Source organism: Sturnus vulgaris, chromosome 11 (assembly GCF_052056855.1).
Source record: "Sturnus vulgaris isolate bStuVul1 chromosome 11, bStuVul1.hap1, whole genome shotgun sequence".
In the NCBI taxonomy this organism is placed as follows: domain Eukaryota; kingdom Metazoa; phylum Chordata; class Aves; order Passeriformes; family Sturnidae; genus Sturnus; species Sturnus vulgaris.
This window is the reverse complement of record NC_142253.1, coordinates 6,903,259-6,923,740: the sequence shown is the minus strand read 5'-3', so window position 1 is coordinate 6,923,740 and position 20,482 is coordinate 6,903,259. Positions and strand designations below refer to the sequence as shown.

Below are 20,482 nucleotides of genomic sequence, written 5' to 3'. Positions count from 1 at the left end.
GGCAAGACTGTTTTGCTTCCTTACCCAACAGTAAACAGGCCTGCAGGATGACTGATCTTGATAATAACAAAGAAAAACACACTGGCAAAATAATAAGAAAAGGATTTATGAGTGGTTTGGAGTGGGATTCTTGGAGCCATAATCCTCATCCATGGGAGGTCTCAGTACCAGGGACGCTGTGGAAAAGTCTGTTGAAGTTAGCAGGTGTATACCATGCAAAAACCTTTGCATTTAACAGCACAAGAGTGTCAATTTTGGGAATTACAGTCTCTCCCACACCTCCTGAGCCAAGTGCAGTGAGCTGAGGTCCAGGTGATTTAATTGTGGCTGTTGGAGGTACATTTCTTTTCTGGAATGTAAATCCTGTGGTTCATGGGGTAGATGTGCATTCAAACAGTTCTGTTTGCTCACCTACAGGGGCTCTCTCAGCCTCGGGTCATCTGCTCAGAACAAAAGCTAGAACCTTGAAGGTTTCACCTGCTTGGAAGCACTTTCCATCTGTTGAGATGCTTGGCAGCAAGCCTGAGCAGCAGAGTGTCCGTGTGGTCCATAATTTCTGGTCTCTGTGATCAAAGCTTCCTGATGAGTAAAGCCTTTTCATACTCATCAGTGATGGGAAGAGAACTTGCTGGGGAGGGACCTGTGTTATTTGTATTGCCCTGTGCACTCTGGAATGCAGAGAGCCAGGGCAGGCTCAGGCAGAGCTGCTGCTGCCTTGGCAAGAGGCTGTCATGCACCTCCAGGTCTTCAGTCTTAATAAAGACAGAGCAGGAAACTGCAGGCTCTCGGTTGGCTCATTAATGCCTGTGCTTGTCACTCTGAGTGGAAATATATTTGGTGGCTTTTGTGTATTAACAGACTTTTGGGACAGGTCCGTGGAGAATTCAGAAGCTGCCTGAAAGTCGTGAGTTTTTTCCCCTTGTCTCAGATGTGCTGAGGGTAAACAGCTCTGCCCTCTAGTGCCATTTGCCCGTTCTGGTAAAGCTGAACACATCAATGAGCCAGGGAACACAGAGCATCCCTTGGAGCACACTGACCTGTGCTACTCCAGGCTGCTGTGGGCATCCCCGTGAGCAGCTGGAACCAGGACAGGAGGGTTTTAACCCCATGCCAGGCAGGAAAGCATGGCATGTATTGGCATACCTGCTGCACAGCATCCCCACGTTCATTTCTGTGTTCTCCCTCAAACGACCCTGCTTAGCCTGATATTTGATATATTGCTTCCCTATTATGTTTGGTATGCCTTTGGGAGACATGCAGAAGAGCTAAATGATTTCAGCAGCTTTGCTCTTTCAGCCCCATAAATAATGAATTCATCAGGGTGAGAAAACACGTGCCCAGATACAAACACATGCAGAGCCCTGCACAGGAAAGGGACTAGACAGAAGCTTGAGATCCAAATGCAGAGCCCTGTGGCAGTAAACTGGGAACTGCTTTTTGGAGTGAGAAAGTGTCAGGGGGTGGGTATGCAGTTAATTGCCTCAAGAAGAGGCCAAAAGCAATTAGGAGTGCAAGTGAGTGCTAGCTGAGGTTGGAAGTGGTAAGTTGCTACCTGCTTGGCTTTTGGAGAAGGCCATTAGTTTGAAGGAGATGTTTGTTTTATCATCTCTAAGTTGTGTCTTCAAGCATCAGATGAAATATTTTGGTTGTGACTGGCACCCTGCAGCATGACAAGGGCTACAAATACATTGTGAACCTGCTGGACAGCCTCAACTTGATGGTGGGGGGGGGGGGGATAGTGAGGTTTCAAAGAATCTAAATTTCTGCAATTTTTGTAAAAGTAAATAAAAAAATAAATGGAACCTCCCAAGTCTCACACTGCCCCTGCTGAGAGTACTTGCAGAGAGGGTGTATGTGCAACTAGACACCAGAAATCCACCCATCCTTCCTCCTCTGCAGGGCCAGTTGTGAACTTCTGGGGTTTGCAAGGGCTCTTTTCCTTGCTGATGCTTTGAGTGCCCTTTCCAGGAGAGATAACGCAGAGGGAAGTGTGAGCTGGTGTGGGGAGCCCGGCAGCCCAAAAACCTGCAGGTGTCTGCAAACCTGGGCTTCACCAGGAAGATAAATGAGATGTAAGAGGTTCACCTGGGGAACCTTAGCAATGTTCTGCTGGCTGAGATCTTTGTGTAAACTCTGTTAAATTATTTTCTGGAAAAAATTGCAAAGAAAAATACACTGGTTTGCAGTTAGTCCTTCAAACATGAGTGCTCCTGGATAGCCAGGGGAGCCCATGGGCAGCTCTTGAGTTTAGCAAATGCTGGGACTCCAATTTTCTGGTCCATTTTAGCTTGATTTGCACTGATAAGAACTAGGGCATTTTCATAAAATTTGGTCTTTTGCCTGTAGCCACATCTAAAGGGTTTTACAGGTCAGCTGCCAAGATTAGGCTATCTTATGTGGAATTGAAAATTTATTTGAGGAAGTCTGGACAATTCCATTTGGAGGCACTTTACTGCTCAGCAGGTAACAAGGAGGGGAAAAATTTGTGCACAGAGCCTGAAGATAGTGAATTTCTGATCCTCACTGGTGCTTGGAGTTCTTATCTTGGTATCAAAACCATAACTACTTGACTATTGCATAAATAATCTTCCAGTACACATGCACTGATTTTTTTTCCCCCTTGCCACTCAGGCCATCTCTGACAACTCTTATGAACTCTCTTGACCTGCTGGATTTTTCTCCTTGATCTCTGAAGCAAGTGACATCTACAAGACTGTGCTGTCTGAGCTCCTTCCTTCTCCCCACAGATTCTGAACATCATTAACTTGTCTTACCCACTTTGACTGGGGGTAAACTCTGTGTTCACTGTGGGTTTTGTGAACCCAGCTGGCTGGGCTGAGCAGAGGCCTCTTGGTGCCTTCAGAAATTCACCCTAGAGCTGACAAATTAAAGTGGGGGCGAAGAGAAAGAAAGAGGCATTAGTAATTCCTGAGTTCAGGAGAAGTTCAGCCAGAGCTTTCCCCAGTAGCTGTCAGTTTCCTTCTCATCCCCCTTTATATATTTAGTTGTAATGATGAAAGTTCAAACACGAATGCAATTACAAGATAATTTTGCATCATTCCTAGGAGTGCTACAATCATTACAGGCTGAAATAAGTACAAACATAACAGCAAAGAGAGAGGAGTGAGCAAAAAAGAAGTTTAGCGAGTTTTGGAAAGAAACAGAGCTAACCAGTTGGAGCTCATCTAGATGGCAACAGCAGGAATTGCTTTTCCTAACACGAGGTGATGCATGTCTGGAAAGTAAAAGTGAATTAAAAAGTTGCCTGATTAGTGATATGGGGGTGGAAAGGGCTAAGAGCAGACTGAAACAGCTAAGGTATCATGGATTTGCATGTACTTCATTTTATTCAGAGTGACTGATATGGGTATCTGTGTAATCCCTAGCTGTCTTTATTTTTAAAATAGTATTTGAGTTAAGCAGTTTTGTTCCTATTGCTGCAACAGAGTGAACAGAGTGACCAGGGAAGGAGAACAAAGGTGGCAGCAGAGGGTTTGCCCCAGCCTGGAGACCAGCATCAGGATGTGCCAGGCTTTTGGACCACTGGTGTGCCCACCCTGACCCCATGCCTTTCTGGAAGATAGTCCACAGCATCAAACATGCGAGGCATGTGCATTTCATGGGCTCATTTATCCTCTGCCCTCTCCTGTCAAACCCAGGGCACGAAGTCCCTTGGGGTGGCTGCAGCATTTTGCAGTTCCTTTTTTTTTCCTTTTTTCTTTTTTTTTTTTAATTTTAGTTTTTTGTGAATCCTGGTTAAGCAGGCTTACAGAGCCAGGAGCTGTATAATTAGTGGGAGCAGGTCCCTGTGTTTGCAGGCTGAGCTCACCAGGCTCTGCCCTCGCACTGTGCCAGACGGAGCCGTTGGTGAAAATGGGCACAGGTGGGCTGCTCAGTGAGATGGAAAATAATTAGGAGAGCGTTAGTTTTAGGTTGAAATAAATGGATTGTCCAGCTGTAGCTGCTGTAGAGAGGAAGCTGAATGTTAATTAGATGCCACCAGTAATTATGGTGATTATGTATTTTTTGAGTGGCTGTTGGGAATAGTTCAATTCACTTCCACAGGGTAATGTGAATGACGTTTCTAATTGGTTTAAGGAAGAGGGAAGGTAGTTATTTTGATTTTTTTTTTTTAATAATGACAATTGCCTGGCAATGTAAAAAAAATGCAACGACAAAGCTACTGGAGGAAGCAAAAAAACTTAAGTTGTTTGATGTAACTTCTCAGAAAAAAGGATTGTTCATTGAGGTAAGAGAAAATGCTTTGTGTTTACTGCAAGAAATATATCCTACTTTTCTACAGAGAAAAATTAGACCCTGGCAGAGATGGGACTTAAATGTGTTTTTCCATCTCATGGTGCATTTTCTTAACTGTGAGACGAGCAGACCTCTTGAAAATAACTCTGAATTTATTTTGCTGGCTTTCAGGCTTGTTTGATGCTTCTCTCCCCTTCTCGCACAGATAAAGGTGATGCCAGTAAAATTAATTGAAACAGTGATTTTGTAAGAGACTATTACTTATATTACTTGCCAAGGGCCAATTTTAATATTTAGATCAGAAAAACTAATTTTACAGGCTTGTCCATGCATGGGGCCTCTCTGAAACAGTTGCTCCATACATATTTATGTAGGCATTGTGATAAATCAAGTGCCCACATGCGAATCTGTTCAGCAATATCTGTTGTGCTCTATATTCAATTTTTCTTTCAGTTTTTTCTTTCAGTTGTAGATCAAGCCTCTCACTTATACCCACTAGTTAAGACATGAACACATTAACATGCCACCCACTGTGTCTGATAACCTAACTAACACCTGTGATCTCAGACAGCCTCAGCTCAAATTCACTCTTAGCATTATTTGTCAAGATTATTTGTAGACTAGATTTGCATAAATTGCCAACAAGCATGTACTGAGCACCCAGACTTTTGTGGAATACTTTACTGGAAATGACTGGTGTGGGAGAAGGTTGTCCTCCATGTAAACCAAGTGCTGCTCCTGGGGGGCTTCTCATTTCAAGAAATATTAACAAATGCTTGAATCTTACACACACAAAATGTGCAAAAGCCTCTGCTGGTTGGACAAGGACAGTCTTCTGCAATCCACAGGGAACGTCAGCCTAAAGCACTTGTGAGGCTGCCTAACGTGAAACTTAAAAAATGCACCATTCGCCTTCGTTCACAGGGGAAATACAGTACCTCAGCCCCTGACCTTCCTGAAGGTGAAGTTTGGAGGAGCCTTGCTGATGGTGATTCAGGTAAGACATTGCCTGGTGTTTGCATTGGCCATGTTACTTTCTGTTAGGGGCATGACTGATTTTTCTGGGCATCAGGACAATACAAGATACCCTGATGACGCACGTCTCAGACAGAAATGAAGATGTCCCTAGCACAGCATCCTACATTTGAACTTTTGGGGACGTCAGTTAGAGAGGTGTAACATTTCACCACATGTCCCAACCCTTGCTTTCCTTCAGCTTTGTTCTCCATGTGGAGTTCCTTCAGTGGTCCCTGGTTGTGTTACAAGGGACCACCTACTTCTTTGGGTGTGACTAGAAGTCCAGCCATTACAGAGCTGAGTTCAAGTGTCCTGCAGCATGAGATGGGCACATGCAGACATTTCTCCCCTGTACCCTGGCACAGGGGCAGGTCTGTGGCATGGTGTGCCCTTCTCAGAAGCAGCTGTGCTTTTGTCCCATAATGGACACAGTTATGTAGGGGGAAAGGATTTGCACATCCCATGGAGCTGGAGCAGTGGGTGGGTTGATGCTGGAGCAGCAGGGTGCCCCACATCTGGGAACAAGCCTTGGGCTAACAGCTGTCTGAAAGCTTTTGGTAGGTTGGATGCATCTGAGAGCATATGATTTGCCAAGGGGGAGGCTTCTGTCTTCACAACAGCCTGTACTTTCCTTAATTACTTCCATTTAGGAAAGTTGATGGCTTCTTTAACTGAACTATGTTTAATGAAAAATAGGTAGCAAGATGAATGCTTTGCTCTTGCATCTAAAATCCACTGATAATTAGAACTTATGGAAGTAGTAAAGTACTTCCTTTTCATTTTTCCCTGACCAATAAGTCAATTGAAATACATTTTCATCCTTTTATCCACAGTACTTTAATTTGGGGAATACGGAGATCCTGCACATGTTTTTTTGCATGCCTGGGCCACTGTGCAAATGGGAAAATTTGGCTCACCTTGATTTACCCTCTGCTTACACAGCCTGTGTTCTCCTCTTCCAGATTCATCCTGAAGGATCTACTGCTGTTTTAAAATACACTATGTCCCTTCATGAGGAGCATAGGACAGCCTGGGACTCTCGTTCCTCTTCTTTGAGGATGAAGAGTTGACAATTTTAAATGGCACACCACAAGCAGTACAATCAAGAGGAGATTGGGAGGAAGATTGAGAGCTCTGACAAACTTTGAAGAATCAGACCCCAAGGATGTTGATATTAAGGCCTGTGTTTATGAGAGTGATTGCTTTGCCATGTTCTCCTTGAGGACCTGGCTGAGCATCCAAAGAGGGGACATGGGTTGTCACCTCCACTGACGCAGGCTGGCTCATGCCACCAGATCTGTTTTGTTGCTATGAGCTCCTCTGTGTGCTGTGCCATCACCAACACTTGTATGAACATTAGGAGATTTTGCTGCTCCTGTGCCTGGCAGCCTCGGTTTTCCTGTTTGTCCTTACTCTCCTCCTGTACTTGGACACAAGAATAGTTCTCAGTCATGCTGGTGGGTTTGCTTCAGCCCTGATGTGTTGGTGCTTCCCTCCTCTGTCCTCGCCGTGCCTGGCACAGCTGAGGCTGTGGGCTGTGTTTGCTGGAAGGGAGGTGGCAACTCACTGAAAGTGTCACTGTTAGGGTGACTTTGGCCATGACACAGTTTCTCTGTGTCTTTGCAGTCTTCTGAGTAAGGAGGTCTGTCAGCCTGAGGATTCATTTGCACAAACACCATAGGTGAGAAATCTAACACTGTGTTGGACCATGTTTATTTTAAATCTCAGGGCTACCGAGAGCTCTGTCAGCCAAGGCAGTCCCCCAACCCTTGGAAACACCAGGGCTCTCCAGGCTGGAGGGGGTGGGAGCTCTCCTGATTTGCCTGGGAGCAGCATGGTGCTGCTTGGCAGCCCAAGCAATGCAAAAATTATTTTTCTATCTTGTCTTAAACGGTGAAGCAAGTTTAGTGATGGGGGGAGGACCGAGTAATGCAGCTCAGGAAAGAGCTGTGTTCCCAGAGAGTTCTCACAGTGCACACAAGGGATTTTTAACCCTAGGGTCCCTCTGGATTTCTGTCTCAGGCTTGCACAGGAGGCAGCAGTTTCCTGTGTGGCTGCAGAGCATTGTGCTGGAGTTGGTCCATCCTTGCTGTGGGGTGGGAGAAAGGGTGAGCAATTTTCTATTTTACACATTTTTAAACTGGTGCTCTGTTTCTCTTACTCCTGTGTTGATGGACACTGCTGTTGTCCATCCCAAGGATGGCTCCAGGAGCAGGCTGAGTGAAGGTTGGGATGCTGTACCCCCCGTCTCTGGCTGTAGTAGGTGGGGTGATGGTTCTCCCAGGAGGAAAAACACCAGATGAACCAGTCTCCCATGATTTCTACATGGACTTGGTGGTGCAGTGAGTGAGCTGATGTGCTCTATGCTTTTGTTTATGTGTCAGTCCCAGCAAACGGAGGGTGTCCTCCAGGCAAGAGAGATGCCTCTGGAGCTGGTCCAGGTGCATGCAGAGCCCTGGCACTGGGTCCCTCCTGGCATGGCCACCTTCCTCTGGGACATCACTTTGGGAAATGTGTTGTTTCCCATCTTTTTCTTGCCAGCTCTTAGCAGTTTCTGTGCATGCCCACCAGAGAGCAACCCCAGCACAGGGTTGTTGTCTCCAGAGACACAGATTATAGGGCTGAGTGTGAGGTCAAATCCATCTTCCCTCACCCTTTCCAGCCCTATCATCTCATGCCAAACCTGAGCTGAACAGTGAGTTTAGGCCCTCTATGTCCTGGGCAAGAGGAGTATCCCACAGGGAAGGACATGCTGGAGGAGAGAGGCAGGAGACCCTGGCTGTGTCTTCTACAGCAAACCCAGTGCCATCTCCAGGAAAGGACCATGCCATGAATTAGCAAGGGACATCAATCCAGGATGTAGAGGAAACAAGGCTTCAGACAGAGCTTAACTATTTGGATGGCTGAAAATCTGATGCTTTTTGCAGTTTCCTGTTGCATAGACAAATTGTACTCATCTTGGAGAAGCGCCAAATCATTTAGTCTGGAAAAGACCTTCAAGCCCAACAGACATCTCAGTAGGTATCTTTGATGCTTGAGCAGGTAGCTGGGTATCTTGGTTTTTTTATGTGAGACTCTGTCCCAGTGTTTGGCTAAGGAGCAAACCCGTGTTTTTCATGTATCCTCAGACTTTGTGAGTGTTACCTCAACCTCAAGGCTGGCAAGGAGTCCCAGGGTAGGCAGTCACAGCTAGGCATAGAGGTGGGGTTCAACTATGCAACATCAAATACTTTAATTGAGCTGCCTGGGTCAGGAGGGAGGGATGGGCAGGACTGGCCTTTCCTGGGATAGGCAAGGGACTGAATCTCCTGCTGGAAGGACCTGTCCCTCCCCTCTGTGCTTCCTTTGAGCCACAGGAGCAGCACTCACAGGCCAGGTCTGTGGTGGGTGCCAAGGTCTGTGGCACTGCTGAGCTGCAGCCCCAGTGCCTGCAGAAATGGGCTTTGGAAGAAAACTGAGGGAAGAAACAACTCTGCTATTTTTATCCTTGCACCAGCCCCCGGGGATTTCGATTGACAGGATTAGTTATGAAGCCAATATTATGAGTTTAACTATGAGTGAAATAACACAACTTCTGTGGGAAGCAGAGTAAAAGAGGCAATTATACAGTAGTTTAATAACAGCGCGCTGCTGGCTGGGTAGCTGAAAACTTACAGTTGACAGTAATTAGATTTTTCCATTCTTCCTGTTAAATAGCTATAAAAATTACAACAGAAAATAATCTGATTCTCTTTTATTTCGTGCTGTTTTCATCATCCAGTCGGTATCCATTTGGCTTTCTGATTATTCTTTATATGGTTATAGTATCTGATATTTAAGACATGCAGGAATGTCTTAATGTTTAAAAAATGCAGAAAGCACTAGGAATGAGGGAATGGCAGTAACACTCTTCTGAGCATGAGGAATCCAAGGGATGCTTGAATGGACAGTGAAGGCTTTCCAAATTGACTAACTCTGAATAACAGTTGGACTTCTAACCACAGGAGTTATTCCAAATCATTTAAAATTACAGTAAAAAATGAGATGTTAGGAATTAAATCCCCATTTACCTGTCTGTTATTATAACGTGCCAGGTGTAGATAAGCAGGAGGGATGGAGGGAGGTGCTATGGCACATCAGTCTGCTCTGGTTGCTGTCCTCATCTCCTGCTGGGATGGGAGTCCATGCTGTGATGTGATTCTGGGCTTCACTCCCACCTTAGGCTCCATGCTGGGACGGGAGTGTGAGTAGTGGGGGTGTTTGTTGGCTGGCAAAGAGCTGGACAAGGACAAAAATCTGTGACGTCCCTCAGATCCACAGGCATCTTCTCTTCCCAGTCTTTGCTGCTCTTTCACAGCCCTGCAGTGCTGGGATTTGTGCCTTGCAGTGCTGGGGCTGTACAGGCATCTCATGTCCCTGTTGTTCACATCCCAAGTGATGCTTCCTTGTCTGCTGCCCTCCTTTCAAGCACTGTCCTTTTTTTTTGTTTCCTCTGTGTCTAGACAGCAGTAAGTTTTCTCTTACAGCATAAAAACGTGATTTACTTTAGAAATATAGAGTTGTTAAACTTGCAGGGTGAAACTTAATGAGCCAACAAATGTGTGGCATTTGGTGCTTATGATCATAGCTTGAAAGTGCAGCACAGCAAAAAGGGAAGAACTCTCAGGTTTGCTTTCACTATTGAAAGCTCAGGATGGGATATTTGCTTGGAGATTAAAAGTATTCTTTCTTTTGCTCTCCTTTACCTTCTAATGTAAAAGATCCAGGCATGATAAATGGTATCCAGGTTGTGATGTTGTGCAGGGAATTTAATGTGAGGTGGTGTTTTGCAGCTCTGGTGCCTGGTGGGATCTCTGACACACAATAAATACATTCTGTGGCAGCACACCCGACCTCACAGCACAGCATGTCTCTGATTTTATTGCTTTTACTCTGTCATGGCAGGAGCATCACAGTTCAGCTTCACACACGTGTTTCAGTTTTAAAGCACTGTGGAGGTGCCCAGAGCTGACAGCAGAGCAAAGGCCACCTCCAGGTTTGCCTCCACCCCATTTGGTTCCACTAGTCGAAGAAATGTGCAGTGCTTTTGGCAGATGCAAATGCTCCAGATGGTACTGGGAAAAGTGCAAATGAAAGATTTGATTTCGGCCCTTCCTCACTTTAATAAAATCCTGTTCATCTCTCTGGTAGAGTCTTTCTTTTCTTTTAAAAATGTCTCTCTCTTTTTTTTTTTCTTACCCCTACCACTGAGCCTGTGACTTACAGTTTGTCCTTGTGTCACTGGGAGTTGTTCTGCTGGTTGTTGCAGTCTGCCATCCAAAGTGGGTATCTTCCATGTCTTTTTGTGCTAGTCTTTAAAAAATGGATATAATCCATTAATTACAGTGTCTGACTTTCTGTGTTGCCAGGTCTGAGTCAGGTGGACAAGGTAGTGAATTGTGCATGGGGTCTGGACACCTGGCCATGCTCTAGTGAAGTGCAAACTTTTAATGTGTGCTGAAACAAATATTCCCTCGTGTTCTGGGCTCCTACTGTCCCTTGTGTGAGGGACAGGGCCAGCTCAAAACTGCTGGTGTTGCTCTTGGGCTGTGTCTGCTGCCCTCATTCTTCTGCAAAGATCTGGTGGAATAGCAAGAGGCTGGAAGGAGTCACCTTCTGGGGCTGGTCCAACCCGTGGGCCACTACCTGGACCTAATTTTGGCTTGGGGGGATGAGGGAAAGGAGAGCTGTCATCTCCCCCTTCAATTCCATCTGGAATGGCATGTGTGCTCCCGGGCGTGTGCTGTGCTGATGCTCACACAGTGCCCGAGTCACCACCCTCTATTAGCTTATTCCAGCACATTTCCTTGTTACAAAATTAGATCCATTTTGCAAATTGCTGCTGCACTAGTAATTGAATTGAAGGGGTATTTTTGTTAGTTTTCTCTCCCCCCCACTTTTTTTTTTTTTTAACTGGAGTAAATCAGGAATAAGTCAACAGAATCAAGCCCTTAGTGCTTTCAGCAACATGCTCATTTAAATTGGATGCAAGAGGGTGTCTGTGTTTACATTTGGCCTGCCAAGAATCTCTGTTTCAGAAACTGGCTTACATAATATGTCAAAATTGGTTTACTCATTAGCATTGCAAACTGCGTGAAACAAGCCGCAGATTGATAAACTCGCAGCAATATTTGCATCCGGATCTGAGTGGCACAGGGGGAGGGGAAGTTCATTAGGAAACGTTCCATTTCCACAAGAAAAACAAATGGTTTCCAGTTTTAGATCTCAGACTTCGTTAATTTTCTGTCTTCCCAAATTTAAATAAAGATTGAGAGGGAAATGTGAAAATCTCTATGGGCAAACAGGCAGCCTATCTTAATATTCCCTGTACTGGTGGGTTGTTCACAGCAGTGGCTCCAGGTAGGCTGATTACCCTCTCCCAGCCGGGGCTCTTGGACACCACTGCTGCCTTGATTGATGCTTTCTCTGCAGCACAGGTGGGATGGACACTTTAGTATTATTTATTAACTTTTCCAAATGTGGGGTGGCCACTGATGCAGTAGCATGGTCCAAAGGACCTTTGGTGGGGCTGCCTGTTCCTGGCTTTACCTGGGCAGGACAAGGGTGAAATCCAGCCTTGGGCAGAGCTGAGGACCCTGATGTGGAAAAACTCCAGCTCTGGTGCTCCATGACTAGACTGATGAAACTCCATCTCCACAGTGCAATGTGTGATTTTAGAATCTGTCTGTAAATCTGCACACACACACAGAGCTGGCATGATCAGGGGTTTGGGGTAATGTGAATTAAGGATAGTTAGTGCCTTTGGGCTTCTGCTGTGTGAGTGTTGGATACTCCATGGTGGGTTGGGAGATGGTGGGAAGAGAAAGCAAAGAGTGATGAGGAATCAGATATTAGGAAAAATTTCTTCACTGAAAGAAACGGTAGCCAAACATTGGAATAGGCTGCCCAGAGAGGTGGTGGAACCTCTGTCCCTGGAAGTGTTCAAACAATATGTGTGTGCTGCTTAGGGATGTGGTTTAGTGGTGGACTTGGCAGTGCTGCATGAAGTTGGACTCAGTGATCTTAGAGGTCTTTTCCAGCTTTTGTAATTCCGAGTTGATCTCATACAGATGCCTCCCCTGAGTCCTGCTGTATCTGGGGATAAGTCTCTCCCCAGGCTGCTGCCTGTCCTGTTGCTGATGTCACTGCATCCCTTTCAGCAGCACTGGCCATGAACTTTGCACAAAGTTGATGCAAATCTGTTAGATGTATACTGCTTTTCAGTAGTACCTAAAGTAGTTTGGGGCTTAAATCCAAGGAAGTTTTTTAGGTTGCTTTGAAACTCTCAACTCAAAAATCAGAAGTAAAAACTCTGATTCAGCACAGAGACATGGCATAGCAGTGCTGTTGTTGGCAGCAGCTCTTTCTGTGCTTGGTGAAGCTGAGTGCCCCATGCAGTATTTCAGATGAATTTTTGAAAAGGAATGTAATAAAGCTGGAGAAGGACCAGGCTGCAGTGCTGCAGGGTCTGCTGCGGCCTGACAAGTGTTTTGTCTTGTTACCAAACACCAGCACATTCACTATCAGCAGTGTTAGAACTGATCCACAGCATTCATGATGTGTTACCAGTTAGGGAAAAAAGCAGCCCTTGGTTTCTGTATCCTGTGGAGTCTGTGTTACAGTGTCATTTGGAGGAGGCGTGTGGCAGGACAGGTCCTCATCTGCTGCGATCTACAGTGCTCTGGCTAAAGCTGCATCCCTACATCCCACGCAGGTGCCCAGGTGCAGACATATTTTAGAGGGCTGAGACATGGCAGCTCTCAGCTCAGCAAAACTCTTCTAATGTATGCTTTTCAAAGTTTTCAGAAGACTTTAATGAGTTTAAGTAAGCAGTTGTTAGCTGTGGGAAGGGAAAATAATTTTTTTCACTGGAAAATGAAACGAGAGGTGTTTGCATTTCATTTACTCTCACACCTTGAAGCAAGAGGCTGGTCACCATGAGATACAGCGCATTTGAGTGCCAGCTGGAGAACTGAATGCAGTGAAGAAGGCCAGGAGCAGTGAGATGCATCAGCTGGGGAGCTGAGGCAAGCTGAGTATCCTTCCTGCCATCCTCCACCATTGTACACCCACAGGCTGGAGAAGAGCTCCCAGGGCTGCGGGAGAGCCAGCATCACTCTTTGTGCTGGTGCAGTGGGTGGTAAGTTTTGTGTGGTCCTTGGTCACCTCTGACCACGTGGAGCATGAACGTGACTGCAGAGTGCAGCTCCTGCCTGCATTTATAAGCCATCAAAGGGCTGCTCACAGTGCAGGGGAGGCAGATGCTGCCCAACTCTGCAGAACAGAGTCACTGTGGTGTTTAATCTTCGTGGCTGGGGCTCAGGCAGTGTGCAGGTAGCTGGCGAATGTTTTTGTATATGTTAAAATGCACCACGCAGCAGAGCAGTGCTTCAGCCTGAAGAACTCTCTGAGCATCACAGCACCTCCTCATTACAGCATCCACCAGCATCAGGCTGTATCTGCTGGAAACACAGGGCCACATCGACAGCAGTGACATCTGTCAGCCTGGCTGTGCAGCTCCTGCTTGTGGGAAAGGAGCCTGGAGTACTGTGCTCATAAAGGGTTGTCAGAGCCTCCTCTGTGCCTGGATTGTGCTAGAAGTGCCAGCCCCCAACAGATAAACTGTATTATCAAATGAATTCAGCCTCCTTGCTTTTGTCTTCAGGATTTTCCCTGTGAATTCCAGCACTTATTGTAAATCCCAAGCCTCTGGGAGAAAGCAATTGTGCTTCAATTTTGAAGAGAACTGTTATCACCCCACAGGTGTATCAGTATACCAGCATGTAACTTCTGTCTCCTAATAAAAGGGAAATTTGCCTTATGTCACATACATTTTTAAATGTTTGATGCTGTGGGTAGAAAAAAAGGGTAAAATAGCGATCAGCTCAGCACTGATCAGTAAACAGCACAGTATGGTTTAGTTTTGGTTACACTGAGTGGTGTTGGGGTAAGTGCAGAGCGCTTTCCAAGAGGGATCCACGGATCCTTTCCTGCTCTTAGTGTGCTGGTGTCCTGAACTCAGAGCAGAGGTGTGGGACTGGCCTGAAACCCCTTTTGTGAGGAAGTTTGCAGTGACAAGGTGTGGGATTTGTGTGTGTGTAGCTGCTGGGAGGAGCAAATGTGGCACCTTCCCAAAGAAGTGATGTTTGGTTGCCACTGATGTGTCCAGCTCACACACAGGTGCCTGAGCTCATCCCCTGATACATCCTCCTCCTCCCAGCACACATGGGCCACAGCACAGGTTTTATTTGGGTAGATTAATAGCACAAAAATTTTCCCTCTTGGTGCAAGGCAACCTATGGGTTTCCCACTGGTTTTCTTTGAGACGCAAAAAAGGGACAAAAGCTCAAATTCCAGGATGCTTTGGAGGTCTAGTCCTGTGCAAGCACAGGGTGAGCTCAGCACACATGAAGGTGGGGGAAGCTTGAGAAGTCTTTCCCCTTTCTGCAGCTGCAAGGCAGCTGTCTGAGGTGCAGTAAAAGGCATCTCAAAATGTAACAGAGTCCAAACAGCCCCCAAACCCCACAATATAGAAGCACTGCTCCAATGACAGTTTGGAGGAATCTTCAAGCTTTTTTTCAACTTCAGCCTGAAACTGTGAGCTGAGTCTTTTCTATGGAGCACACACGAGGGCCAAAGCAATGCTGTATCAGCAGTGGGTGGGAAGGGGCTGCATCTCCCAGCCCACCATGGTGGTACCTGCACCACAACAAAGCAATCAGCCCCTCTCCGAGGGGAAACGGTTTCTCCACTCAGGCTGTGTGTAGTCAGTGTCTAATAATATGAGCATTTTGCCATCCCTCTGCAAACAAGTCTGAGGCTGCTGCCTGATTGGTATATCATCTCACTTTCTCTCAGCATTGATTTTCTTGCTCTCCTTATTTGCTTCATAAAAAGCGAGGCAAGGAGCTGATGCTCGCTTGCTCCCTCTCCCTCCCTCTCTCTGTCTCTCTGTCTCTCTCTCTCTCTCTCTCCCCTGTGAGAAGCTTTTGGGAGCCTTTATTTTTAGTATGAGACAAACCTTGCTTTATTTCAGGAGACGCAAGTTGGATTATAAATCCTTTTGTAAATGTGTATGGTGATATTTGCTCCGGTAAGTTATATGCATCTCTATTTATTTGTCTAACTGTGCTGGCTGGGGGAGAAGTGGGGCTTTTCAGGAATCCTGAAGCCCACAAAATTGTGTTTAGGCTTGGTTTCTTTGTAGTCTCACGCTGAGCCAAACTGTTCTGTGATTTTTAGATACGTTGAAATATTTTCAGTTTGTATTTGGCTTTGCAGAGAGGGATGCTTTGAAAACTTGTTTTGCACTTCATTTTACTGCAGAAACATGGACAATGATGATTAGAGGGAAAATGAATTCTTATTTATTGTGTTCCTTCTGGCATTTTAAATCGAAAGGTGACTCCAAAATAATGCTGCAATATTTGATAGAAAAAAAATCAGTAAGAGCTATTTAATATTGATCGAGCTGAAGTATGAAATCTGACTGCCTATTACCTTAAATCAATCTAAAGTATGACAGCTTGGCAGCAACATGTTCCTCATCAAAATATGTTAATGAAATAAAGAAAATCTTTAATTAAGAAAATAGCTTACTTTTCAGAGTGTAACATCATTAGTACAGGTCAATAGACTGTTGCTCTGACTTTCTGCTCCCTGCCTTTGCTTTTACAACTCAGCAACCTCATTCCTCAGCCCTCCTGGTTAACTTGGAGACCTCCTTGTTACCTGTGAATAACAGTGAGGTGCAGTTATTTCTCTCTTCCCATTACAGCTCCTGGTGAGCTTTCCAGGCAGCACAAATCAGGGACTGTAATAGTGGGCTGAGGAGAACAAGATGTATACCTTTAATACTTTCACACTACCAAATACTTGAGTTTGCAGCATTATATTGATTAATGTATTGACACTTTAATTCTCTCATACTTGAACCGTATCCATGTGCTCCAGAAGTCTTTAAGAACTCCAGCTGTAGCACAAGTTGGAGCTGCTAGGAGAACATGTTTGAGTATGTATCTGCTCAGAAAATCAACAGATTAAACCTAGAATAGTCTGCTACTCTCATGATACCACGGTATGCTAATAGATATATGAAGTGTGCTTTAATAAGATGTTAGAAGACTGTAACTGAGTTTATTAAACCCACAGGAGAAGGTAAGGATGTTGCATAAGCCCAAGCTAAACTCTTCTAAAATCTGAGAGAAATTTCGGATTGGCAATAACTGCTTAGTCATTTTAAGCTGCTTTTGGAAAGCTTTAATTGTCTATCCCCTTCTCCTTTTTTTTTTTTTTTTTAAGTAATTGTTCATGTGTCTTCTCACCTGCTTGAAGAGCAGCTGATGGGAATATTTGGTGGTGTGCCCCTCAGCAGTGACTCTGCTGGGTCTGTGCCCTGGCTGGGCTGAGCTGATGCTGGTGCACAGCATCCCATAGGCAGCCAGGGCATTCCACAGGCAAGCCCATGTGCTTTGTTCCTCAAAATGTAGTTAATAGGCACTCAGTTCAGAGGCTTTCTGGTGTTTTTGTGATTGCTGTTTCATAAGGACCATATATATTCAGAGCAGCTGCATAGCTTGAATGCGAGTGCTTGGCACAGAAAACATGGTACATAAAATGTGCTGTGTGCCACCATGCTAGAGAACAAGTACATAACAATAATTGTCTTTTTCACAGTCCTTTAGCTCCTCAGGTGTGGAGGATATGGGTGCCTGAGCAATGCACATCTCACACACTTTCTAAGCATAATGCAGCTTGCCTGAGGGCAGCGTTGGGCATTTCTAACTTTGCTCAGCCCTGGTGTCTGGCTCAGTGCAGTCCTTGAGGTGAGCAGGGCGATGGTCAGAGAATGTGTTTGGGTGACCTAGGAGGGGAGGGGGCTGAAAAGCACAGATCCTGCTCCTACCCTGCAAAACTAAAGGCCTATTTTTTCTGTGCCACATAACTCATCATAGCAGGGGTGCCAGACTGCCCTGAAGACAGGTTGTGGTTTATTAAGGAAGGCAGTTGGTCTCATCCTAATAGCTTTGAAGCAGGAAAAGTGGCTTGAAATGGCTGGTTTGACTGCAGGCAGGGGCAAGTCTCATCCCTGTCCCTGAAGGCAGGTTGCCAGCAGCTAAGGGACTTAAGGCACAAAGTAAAAATGTGGTTAAGTACATTGCTGCAAGACTTTCTCTTGGCAGAGGAGCTTTTAGCTGAGCAGAAATGATCCCGTCAGCCCTGCATCTCTACAGGGTATGGCTGACACAAACTCAGGGGGACAGGCAAGCTTACCCTGCTCATCATGTCATACATACATAAGTCTTCAGTGTTCATGGGGTTTTGTCTGTCCTTTGCCCATCGTTGTGCTCCAACGTGTGGTGATCCCTCATCTCCAGCTACTTGGTGGTAGCAGGTCTGGGGGCAGCTGCTCCCCAGCCCAATACCACTAACCACAACTCGGCTCTCAGACCTTGCAGCAGCCTCCATCACCTCTCCCGGAGTGGGATACACACTCTGCAGAATGGCTTCAGGCTGATGTGCAAGCTAGGCTTGGTGCAACTACAGGGACAGGTTCACAGCATGGTGTTTTGCAAGCCTTGGGACTGAAAATTTGAGATTTGTGCCGGTGGAGGAGGCATCACTGTCCCCTGCTAGGAGGTGCATCAGGGTTTGAAAGGGGTTTGAAACATTATTTTAGAGGCGTTTGGATCCCAGAAGCTTTATTTCCTTTGAGACCTGTCTTCCTGGCTGCTCCTCTAGCAGCTCAAACAATTCCTAGAGAAATTCCATAAATGCTTTTAAAAATTGATATCTTAAATATCTGTCTCCTTCTGAATGTCCAATACTCTTTTTTGAACCAAGTCCTTGGAAGATGTAATGAGTACTTTCCTCACCTCTGTTTGGATCAATAGAAACTCTACAGGGGAAAGGTATTTGTATTGATACTGGGCAGCAGCTGCCTGTCAGTGCTGGTGATGGCAGGTGGCACTTCATTGTTCATGCTACTCTTGATTAAGAGTTCCTATAGAATTATATGATCTTTTTTTTTCCAGGAAGTTTTTCTGTGAACATAGGATAGTAGATGACAACCTAACCTGGAGTTTGGTTTTTCCTGATATTTTGCTTATGGGCTCTCTTTCCCTCAGCAAGCTGAGCACAAGTAGTTTCAAACGTTGTGAATTTGACTCGTTTTTGCATGGTGGGCTGGAGACTCAGCCCAGCTGGTCTGAGCAGAACTGGGGTCTCTGAGTGCCTCCTGAGTTCGAGGTACCACTGTGGGATGCAGGCATTTGGGAGCTGTGCCGTAGATTGGGAACAGGGAAGGGCCACGTTTCCATTGGTGCATCCCTGCTCCTTCATCCAGAGCCAGTGCAGGCAGCCTGGTGTGAGATGAGGAGATGAAGCTGCTGCCTGGCAGTGCAGCAGCTGTGTCTGCACACAGGACAGGCGTGCTGAGAACCCAGGGGACACATGGCTGTGCCTGTGGTGGCACAGTGCCAGCCCTGAAGAAGCTGGAAGGGTCCATGGGTGTGTCTGGGCTGCAGGTGAGGTTAGGGCTGGGGACACACCTCCCTGTAGAACCCTGGAGCTTGCTCAACTTTTGTTTCCTTCCATGTCCAGTGCAGATGGAGGGTCTGGCTCTGCCTGTCCTTGGTTTGCAGATGTGACCAAAAGGTTGCAAAGAGCCCTTGCACCTGCAATGAAACTCTTTGGTAGCTGAGCTCTAGGGCCAGAGACGTGACAGTACTTTGAAACTCTTCAGCAGTCCTCTCCTGTCATGTGCCACCTCTTATTTTGGAGGAAAAAGAAAAAATATGGGCAAGGAAAGAAAAGAAAATGAGAAAGATGTGCTAAGCCCGTCTGTAGAGAGGGAGGAAGAGACAGGTGATCAGCATGGGGTATCTGCAGTGCTGTGCTTTCCCTCTCTTCTCTTTTCTAAACTGCTTTGTGTGTGTCAGGGCTGTCTGTCTGTCTGTCCGTGCACAGGCTGGCTGGGTGGGTGAGCCCTGTGCCACCTGAAGGGCTCTGCAGTGGCTCATCTGTCACCAAAACTCCCCGGCGCCGTGGCAAAGCAAATATGCTGCAGCAGGCTGTAAAGCTGTAAACATATGGGCACTAACAACAGATTAAGTGAGTGATTTAGTCTAAGGGGCTTGGTAGATTACCATAAAATGTATCTTAATTAGAAAAGCAATCAAAGTTGCACAGAGTCAATGAGGATGAAACGTCTCTGTTGGCAGCAGTGAGTGTTCTGTCCCCCATAGCAGGGGATGGGGATGGCAATGGATGCAGCTCATGCTCACTTTGGGGGAGTTTCCTGGGGTTTGCCCAATTCAGCCCTGAGTGCAGGCTGCCTTCATGCTGAATTATTTGTTCTTTGACCGATGAGACCATGCTGTGAGCTGCTCAGAATGAGTCTGATGGTGGACTCATGTTCCTTTAAAAGCATTAACAAACCAGAAACTGCTGAAGGAGAAGGAGAGCATTTGCACATATTCCTTAAAACTCTGTACCAGTGCCCAAAGACACACCTAAGTGTTTGCCGTGTATAGTACAGCTAGTCCCAGATAAAGGATTGGAGCTTCTAAGTGGCACCATAACACAAATAATTAATAAGTCTATCTCCCTCACTGTGTCCTTATCTTTTCAGTGAGCATGGCCATAATTAGCTTTCACCTGATTCTAAGTTTATAGCATGTTCAATTGCTTTTTCCATTCTCCTTGTGTTTTCTCTGCTTCCTTATTTTAGTGGTCCTGGCTTTATTCCACAGGCCGGAGTCTATAGATTAAAAAAAATAGCTGTATATTCATCTCCAGCAGTGCAGATGTAAAGACTGCAACAGCCAAAAACATATTGATGCATTATTGGTTTTGTACAAGAGTCTGTTTCTTTTCCGGGCTCTGGGAGGGTTTGAAGTACGTTGGGAAGTGGCACAGAAGATTTGCAGCAGCTGCTGGCAGCTGAGAGAAAGGGAAGGATGACTGGTTGTCTCAGAATTAAATATTTTGAACCATGAAGGAAATGGAGAACATTCAGGCAAGATTTTGAAACGTTTTTTCTCGTTGTGTTTGGAAGTAGATATGGGTACAGGTTTCAGGGAACATGAGTTAAAGTGTGTGAATAAAAAGGAGACAGGCAAGAGGTGTGGAGCAGCACAGGAACGGGAGGATGTAGGGGAACAGGACAACTTAACCCGTCCAGATGAAG

At 45.8% G+C, this 20,482-nt stretch overlaps 1 protein-coding gene across 2 annotated transcripts in view; it reads left to right on the top strand.

Moving 5' to 3' along the window:
• Positions 1–20,482, top strand: part of SYNPR (synaptoporin) — a 104,012-nt gene that overhangs the window by 45,934 nt on the left and 37,596 nt on the right. Inside the window, exon 1 of one of the 2 annotated variants that reach the window (XM_088171330.1) lies at positions 15,000–15,385. The exons of the other annotated variant lie outside the window; for it this stretch is intronic. Within the exon in view, the coding sequence (XP_088027456.1) occupies positions 15,362–15,385 (24 nt within the window). The 5' untranslated portion in view covers positions 15,000–15,361. Of the gene's footprint in view, positions 1–14,999; positions 15,386–20,482 lie in introns of those variants that run through there. 2 annotated transcript variants of the gene reach the window in all.